Source organism: Nematolebias whitei, chromosome 23 (assembly GCF_014905685.2).
Source record: "Nematolebias whitei isolate Nwh7 chromosome 23, NemWhi1, whole genome shotgun sequence".
NCBI lineage: Eukaryota > Metazoa > Chordata > Actinopteri > Cyprinodontiformes > Rivulidae > Nematolebias > Nematolebias whitei.
In genome coordinates this window covers 13,012,334-13,021,449 of record NC_056520.1, presented here as the reverse complement: position 1 = coordinate 13,021,449, position 9,116 = coordinate 13,012,334, and the positions used below count along the sequence as shown (strand labels likewise).

The window sequence follows — 9,116 nt, the reverse complement described above, 5'->3', positions numbered from 1 at the left end:
AAAATCTGTTTCTCGTCTAAGTGTCGGCCGATCGCCAATCTCCCAAAATTAAGGACATCGGGGCCGATAAATCGATTTATCGGTGCACCCCTAAAAAAAGAAATGATTAGCAATTTCTGTGATCTTAACTAAAAATATCATAAAAAGGCTCCACTAAACAGAAAACACATAAAATCCGGCGTGAATTTGAAGAACAAATAAAAACCTGAGAGGTTGTTTGTGTTTTCAGGCTCCAGTTTCTTGGACTGGTTCTCCAGCTACGTGAACAACGTGGTCACAGGAGAGTATCCCATCATCAAAGACCAAATCTTCAGGTAACGCTCAGACCGACGGCAGAGAGAAGCTTTGAATCAGACTGACCCGTGCCGTCTCTGCAGGTACGAGCACGAGAAAGGCTGCACGGCCACCACGGGTGACATCACCGTTTCTGTTTCTACCTCCTTCCTTCCGGAGCTGTCGTCCGTCCACCCGCCTCACTTCTTCTTCACCTACCGGATCAGGTACGCCGCCTCTGCCTGACTCCAGCTCGTCGCGTCTCTGCTGAGGTTAACGGGCGTGCGCACGTGTTTGCAGGATAGAAATGTCCCGCAGCGCCTCGCCTGAAGCCGCCTGTCAGCTCGACAGCCGCTACTGGAAGATCACCACGTCCGACGGCAACGTGGAGGAGGTTCAGGGTCCGGGCGTGGTCGGTGCGTCGCCTCCTTCCTGCTGGGAAGGAGAACAAAGTGAAGGAGGAGCAGCCGAGACGAGCCGCTGATGATGTGTTTGTGTGCAGGAGAGTTTCCAGTGATGACGCCCGGGAAGGTGCACGAGTACGCCAGCTGCACCACCTTCTCCACCCCGTCGGAGTACATGGAGGGTCACTACACCTTCCACAGGCTCGGTGAGGCTCTGCGCCTCCGAGGTGGCTCCGGCACGCACGTTCTTCTTCTCACGTCTGTCTGTCTTTCAGCCAACAAGGAAGACGTGTTCCAGGTGGCCATTCCTCGCTTCCACATGGTGTGTCCTCCGTACAGAGAGCCGCAGACTGCAACGGTAAGACGCCAACATGGAACCAGTGCCTCCTGAAGAGTGGAGGGTTTTAAACTGGGGGCGCAAAATGTTCGGTCCAACTCAGCTACACCATTAGCTGCTAGCTCAGACTGACGGTGTTCGGCTGTGGAAGAAAAAAGAAGCCAAGGCGTGTTAATAGTGTGAATGCCTACCATTCACACTATTGAGAGCCACTTTTTCTTCCGTACGATTTTCAGCATCTAACTACTCCCACAGTTTTTGTGCTGTTTCAACAAGTCACATATCAAAACATTCAGCTGTTTCAGGACATGTCTGCTATGACTTTTGGTATTGGTGCAACTTTAGCTTCTTGAGATATTTAGCCTTTTCTGCCATTTTTACTCTCACTGAAAATGAATGGAGCTCATTTTACATCCTTCATAACTTTTGAAGCGTTCACACCCTTGTACTAATACTTTCACATTTAGACCCGGTTAAGGTTTTTTCAGCTTCTTTGTGCAAAATTTTAACCAAAATTCAGCTAGTTCAGCTAACTCAGCTGTTTTTCCAGCTGTTTTGTGCTTCTTTCAGCTTCATTCTGCTAACGTCAATATTTTTGTACTTCTTCAAACTTATTTATGCTTTTTCTGCTCCTTTCAGCTTATTTCTGGATGTTTCGGCTAGTTCTACTATTTCAGCTAGCATTTAGCTGTTTTCATGCTAATTTCATCTTTATTAGCTAATTCCACCTTTTTTGCAGTCATTTAAACTTTTGTCAGCCTAATTCAGAAAAAAACATGTTCCCCAACATCCTTCTAGTGATTTAAGCTTCTTTCTGCTTTTTTTAGCTACTATTCAGCTAGCAAATTCCAGCTTTCCTCAGATAATTTCAACTTTATTGTGCTAATTTTAGCTTGTTTCAGCCTTAGTGAGCACAATTAAGCTCCCTCTACTTCCTTTTGGAAATTTAAGCTTCTTTCTACATTTCTTTAGCTACTATTCAGCTGTTTTATATAAAACCCTTTGATAACTCTGCCATTTTTATAGCTATTCAGCTGAAACTTGGCATATTGGTAGCTGACAAAGATCCCTAATAGATCCTGATTGAAAAATCAAAAACCCAAGATGGCCGCCTTAGCAAAAAAATGGAAATACTCTAAATCAGCCAATTTTAGTCATATTTAGCTGAAAGTTGGTGTAATTACAGCTGACATTGTTTCCCATAAAATTCTGCATGAAAAACAAAAATCCAAGATGGCCACCAACACCATTGTTGTATGGATTTAACTCAGCTTTTTACACATACAGAGCTAAAATATAGTGGTTATGATGTTCCCTATCACTTACTGCATCCAAATCAAAAATCCAAAATGGCCACCTTAGCTAAAAAGGAAAAAATACAATAACTCAAGCATTTTTAGAGCTATTTAGCTGAAAGTTGGTATAGTTGCAGCTGAGAGCAAACCCAAACACACAGTGTCAGATCAAGTGTTTATATTGGCAGCAGCTTGGCAGTATTAGGAACAATTGTGCACGTTCTGCTTCCTTCTGATATTAGAAGCTTCATTCTGCTTTTTTAAGCTACTTATCAACTGGTTTCTTGACATTCGGAAGCAAGAGGCATTCACACTTGCATTTTCGCAGGAAATGCAAATTATCTAGTTTTTTTTTTCCCTGAATCAAAGAGAATAAAGTAAAAAAAAAAAGTGACAGACTGTTATAGACGTTTATAAATAAAAATCCTTCTGGGCTGCTCCTATTTTAGAGCTAATATTTGACCGAATGTGTGCTAAAACACCAAAGCTCAAAGTTTTATATAGAAAAAATAATAACCAGGATTTGTTTGTTGAAGAATCGAATTTAAAAACCAGAGTTCGACCCCTGACCTCGCACATTATGATGTCTCTGATGAGGCCGGAGGTATTTACATCGATTTTTTTTTCCTCGTGATTTTGTTGAATAGCTCAGTCCCCAACAAAATGTGGCTTTCAAACGATCCCTCTGTGTAAAAGTCTTGAGTCAGTCCTTCTCATTCCAGTTCTTGACTCTGTTCCAGTTAACCCTTCCCACACTCTTGCAATGTTCTAAACTCTTAAACATACGTCATTTTAACAACAGTACGTATATGTACTGCAACATTTTACTCGCCAGCTCTGCAGAATAGCAGCTCGGTTCCAGTTCGGCAGACCTGCTGGTTCTGGTCAGCTCTCTGCAGCCCTTGAGCACCAAAATGCTTTTAGAGGGAGCCGGACCTTCTGATGGCCAGCACGGGACCCCACGGTGGTCCGATTAAATTTAAATCCGAATGAAGGAAGTTCCGGTGGGCTCTGGAGAGAACGCCGGGCCTCCGGGTGGCGCCTCCCTGCTCGGAAGTTCTCGCGGGCCGACTGGCAGCACACAGATTCACCGATGAGTCTGGAGGTCCGGTTCTGGTCCGGTGGGTTCCGTGCAGCTCTCTGCATTTGCTGGGCACCGAAGTCACTGTAAAGGACCGAACTTTTTCCAATCAGATCAAATCTTTCCCTCTATGTATTTCAGCAGAAGGCAACAGAGCTTCTGGGAAATGTAGTCCTTGTGTGCTGGGATGCAGTGTAGGCTTATTGAGAGAAAACTACAAAATGGCGGCACCTGTCTGAAGTATTTTATTTTTCTTTAACTTTTTACTGTACGGTATTCGGTACTGTCCCAGTCACGTGAGTAATATTAATAAGTGTGTTGTGTATTTTTTTTTTTTAATCATGTACAATCTTACTTTTACGACGGAGCTTTAGGGCCACGCAAATTTAAAAAAAAAAAATTAAAAGCCATAAAATTACAAAAATAATGTTGTACGACTTTTTAATTTTTTTTTACAGCTCTCGTTTATTTTTTTTTATTTTTTCCACGAGTTGGATCCACGACACGACCCGTCAATCAATCCAGGAGGCGTGTCAGCAAATGACCAGTCCGAAGCTAAATGCTCTGTACCTGCAGAGCTGCTGCAGCCCATCAGAGCGTTCCACCTTACTGTAAGCAGGTTCAGAGTCCTGATACTGATAATAATCTGATGCTGATGTGCTGACAGATTAACTATGTCCTTATCTGTAAAACCAATACCAAAGTATAACTTAACAAGATGCTCAACATTGTTAAATGGATTGTAGCACAGAGGTGTTGGCGTTGCAGTGACAGAAATAAGATATTTATTGAAGACGGCTAACATAAGCTCAGAGCTGCACACACAGTTTCGCTCACTGAGCGACGTTTTCAAACGAAAACAAAAACGAATGTCACGACGTAATGACGTCGCGTACACGCACCCCAGAAGCAGCATACAAAAACACTTTTTTTTTTTTTTGCCGAGTCGCGTATTCAAAAAATACAAAAACACAACAGTAGGTTGCAGTGTTGGAACATGTTTTGAGTAAGAGCGTCAATAACAATAAGGTTTAACAAACATTCTTCATTTTACTACAGTTAAAATGTGGTAAACTCTGCTTTACGTGTCGGAGTTCAGATATTACGACTCATTTAGCTTCGGATTGGTCATTTGTTGACACGCCTACTGGATTGATTGACAGGTCACGTTGTGGATCTGACTCGTGGAAGAAAAAAAGACCGCTGTTAAAAAAAAAAAAGTCTTGTACGTCTTTATTCTTGTAATTTTATGGCTTTAAAAAAAAAAATTCCTTAGCGTGACTGTAATTTTTTTATTTTTATGCGTGGCCCTAAAGCGCCGCCATATACTTTGAAAGAGCGAGTCCGCAAAAGTCGAACCGCGAAGTAGCGAGGGACTACTGTAATTATCGTTTCCAGTCGGTTGTGAAAACTCGCCGTGTTTGTAGTTGTAAAGTTTTAACGGGTCACAGGTAGTTGGAGTTCACATGAACGAACTGGTGTTTTACACAATCCCGGTTCAATTTAAAAAGTCAAGTCAACTTTATTTATAGAGCACATTTAAAACAGAACCTGTTATCAAAGTACTTAACAACAACAACAACAACAATCAATGAGAGTAAAATTAAAGAGAAAAAAATAATATATATATACAATACACTAATAATAATAACTGAAGAATTAATAAAAAACATTTAAAACCTAGGGTCACAGATTTAAAAAAAAAAAAAAACACTAGATCAATTTACACTGTGTGAAATGTCTGAGAGAACAGATGTGTTTTAAGCAGAGATTTGAAGTGAGGAAGGGAGGTGGCCTGCCTAATGTTGGGGGGCAGGTTGTTCCAGAGTTTGGGGCCCATGACTGAAAAAGCCCGATCTCCTCTGAGCTTCAGTCTTTTTTTTTTGGAACAGCCAAAAGCAGCTGATCAGATGATCTCAGGGCCCGAGAGGGAACGTAAGGTTCCAGAAGCTCAGAGAGGTAAAGGGGTGCGAGGCCATTTTAAGCATTTGAAGGTCAACAGAAGAATTTTAAAGACTATCCTAGTACAAACAGGGAGCCAGTGAAGGGAAGACAGAACTGGTGTAATATGTTCAGACCTACGAGTTCCGGTTAAATGCCGAGCAGCAGCATTCTGGGCAAGCTGAAGATGTGAGATGGAGGCCTGGCTGATCCCAGCATACAGTGCGTTGCAGTAGTCCAATCGGGTCGTGACAAAGGCGTGGACTAGTTTCTCAAGGTCGGGTCTGGACAATACTGGCTTGAGTTTAGCTACCTGTCTGAGTTGGAAGCTTTTCTGCAGAACAGAGTTGATTTGTTTGTCAAACTTGAAGTCAGAGTCGGAAACCATCCCGAGATTTTTACCAGACTGCTTAAGATGTGGCTGAAGAGAGTCCAGGTTGACAGGATCAGTGGCGGCAGTTGAGCTAGGGCTAAAAACAATGACTTCAGTCTTGTCATTGTTAACTTAAGAAACTTGAAGCCATCCAGGCCTTAATGTCGTCCAGACATTTTAACAGAGGGTAAATGGAGCAAACACTTGCTGGTTTCACAGGCAGGTAGATCTGGCAGTCATCAGCATAGCAATGGAATGAAAGACCATGTTTCCTCAGGATGGACCCCAGTGGGAGCAAATAAAGTGAGAACAGAAGGGGTCCAAGAATCGAACCCTGTGGGACCCCGCAAGAAAGAGGTAATGAGGCGGATACATTATTACCAACCTTGCCACTCAAGTATGAGCGGAACCATTCTAATGCAGCACCTGTGATCCCAACCCACTGTTCCAGCCGTGATATAAGGATACTGTGGTCAACAGTATCAAAAGGTCCAGGAGCACAAGAACCACAAATTGACCAGAATCGTTTGATATCATAATATCGTTACAACCCTTACCCTTACTAAAAAGTTTTTACAGATTATTTTTTTACAGAAAGTTAAGCTGACAGTTGATGACATCACTGTTTTCATGTCTTCTGTTTTTATACATCAGAACGTCAGTATTTTTAGAACATTACAGAAAGAAATCCCCAGTTCCTGTTGGGCTTTAGAGAAGAAACTTGAAGAAAGAAAGCAAAAGTCATTAAACTGACTTTACTTCTGATTGATTCGGTTTTCGCTCCTCCTCAGCAGAAAGCTTCAACCAGCGACACGGCGCACTTCCACGACCAGGACGACGGTGACTTCTGCCACCGAGACGACGACGAAGAAGACCGAGACGACTTCGGCGGCCTGAGGATCATCAACAGGGTTGCTCTGGAGGGGTCGTGCTGTCCTGGCTTCACTTGACCTCTGACCTGCCTTCAGTCAGGGGGGCAGCCTGCAAAGGATCATGGGACGGCAGCAGCAACAAAGAGCCACACGTGAACTGAATCTCTTGAACTTCCAGTTGCCAAACTAAACCCGAGTGCGGAGTATTTTTAAGAAATGTTACTTTTGACACAGAACGTCGGTAAATTCAGGTAAGACGGACCAGATGGTGGCTGTTTACTTCGTTACACGTAGAAAAAGCTGATTTATTTGGACTTTAAAACTTTTTTTTGGGGGGGGGGGCTGCAGAAATGAAACACTACTGATAAACAAACTGTAGTTTTTACAGCTGCAGCAGGATGTGATGTAGGTTTTAAAGTGAGAAAAAGTCCAAAACGTTCTCCAGAAATGAGGCTAACTAATGTAGCTTATGCGTCTGTGTGTGACTGGGATGTTTATAAGCTTCTTATAAACATTTAACTTCTAGAGCTAAATAAGCTAAGAACAACTTAAATAACGTAAATATTCGACAGACGAAGCTGTTCGAGCTGCACCCGTTTTCATCGTATACACATTGAATGTTCCCCTTAAAGAGGTCTTTAAACCTCAGAGAGAGAAAATAAACGCAACATTCTTATATTTAGGAACCTGATTTAACTCTGAAGAACCAGTTTCAAGTTTCTGTAATGGAAAAGATTTATTTTGTCTCACAAGATACAGCAGACTAAATTTCTTTGGATTTTGGAGCGAACGTCTCGAAAGCAGCAGAAGCGTCAGTGTTGCTAATACATTTATTTATTTATTTAGCTCCTGAGCAGGCGGTGTGATGAGTTTGTTTTTGGTGTTGCCGGCTTGTTTTGTGATTTCCTTCAGTTTCATAAAGTTGTTCTGTGGTCATCAGCAGGTTTGGGTTCAAATAAAAACAAGACACACGTGGGCGTAATGTGTGAATTTGTCCTGGAACTACCTGTTTGGGTTAGCTTTACCTTTTTTGGTTAAGAGTCAGATGAGAAAATGTGAAAGGAACCTTTGCAATGGTTTATTATCTGGGTGTCCAAAAACTTCTTTAAAAAGTCTTTAGTTAATCCGAAAGGAGTTTTAGTGTCTCTCCATTGGCTCCCTGTCAAACTCAGAATAACAAAAAAAAATCTTACTTCTAGCATACAAAGCCCTCAACAACCTAGCTCCATCCTATATTACAGATCTTATTTTTCCATATTTTCCTAACAGAAAACTTGGCTCTCAGACTGCAGGCTTACTTGTGGTTCCTAGAGTTTCCAAAAGCAGAATGGGAGGAAGATCTTTCAGTTATCAGGCTCCTCTCTTGTGGAACCAACTTCCAGTTTCTGTCCATGAAGCTGACACTTTGTCCAGTTTTAAGACTTTCCTTTGATAAATCCTATAGTTAGGGTTACCTTGTCATGCTGCTATAGACAAGACCACTGGAAGACAAATTGATCTCATTTCCTTAAATGATTTGTTAAAATTGAAGTTTTCATTTTATACCATTTCTATCTTAACGTGATTCTCGACCTGCCATTGTGTATCTGTTCCTCCTTGTCCTTTCGAACAGAGTCTGCTCCTCAGATTAAATAGCGTTAACTTACTTTTTATGTATATGAACATTTCTGTTCAGTGCTCTGAGACGACTTCTGTTGTGACTTGGTGCTATATAAATAAACTGAATTAAATTGAAACCTTTAAAGATTGATTAAAAATAAATAAATATCAGCACCGTGTTTCATTAAAAACAGTAAAAGCTTAAATGCGCTAAAGTCCTTTCAGTCGTCGTTCTCATCGTCCTGCTCTACTTTGATCGACCGCTCAGAGCTTCCTTGTTTCAAGGGCTCCTCGTTCTCCTCCTCTCCTCCTCCTCCTGTGCCTTCGCCTCCCTCCTCCTCCCGGGCACTGCAGCCGCTGCAGTGCCTCTGGAAGCCTCCCATGTACTCGGACCGGAACCAGCAGAAGGGGCAGGCGAAGCGCCCCGGTCGGTGCATGAGCCTGATGTGGTGGTGCAGCTGGCTGGGCAGGAAGAAGCTCTGACTGCACTCCTTGCAGCGGTACTGGCACTTGACGTCGTGGTAGCGCACCACATGGCTGAGGGCGAAACCTGCAACAACACGCAAACGTCTTTACGATTGTGACAAAACATTTTCCTTTACTTGGTGAAAAACATCGTGGCTACTCTGACAAACGGCTGTTTTAGTTTGAAGGACTGACTGTATAAAGACACAAAAGAAAAGCTGAAATTAAACTAAACAAAAATCTACCTAGTAGGGGTGTCGAACTCTGTTAACGAAAAGAAACAATATTTAAAAACTTTGTCTGAGCCACGGGCCACTTTCAGCATTAACTTGAGACAGATACCTCATATTGTTTCTTGCTTGCAGGTTCATCAACAACAGTTTGACATTATTTTGCTCTTTCCACATCAGAATCAGTAATGATGGAACAATCCAACCGGCTTCACATCAGAATCAATAATGATCCAACCGGCTTCA

General features: G+C 42.3%; 1 protein-coding gene across 1 annotated transcript; it reads left to right on the top strand.

Moving 5' to 3' along the window:
• Window positions 1–229: 229 nt before the first annotated feature.
• Window positions 230–7,011, top strand: LOC119428672 (F-box only protein 3; the record flags this gene model as incomplete). Its single annotated transcript, XM_037696343.1, is given in 6 exon segments — window positions 230–314; window positions 378–500; window positions 574–689; window positions 776–883; window positions 953–1,035; window positions 6,499–7,011. Coding segments are annotated over 6 exon segments (671 nt in total), but the record flags the coding sequence as incomplete, so codon positions are not given.
• Window positions 7,012–9,116: the final 2,105 nt, after the last annotated feature.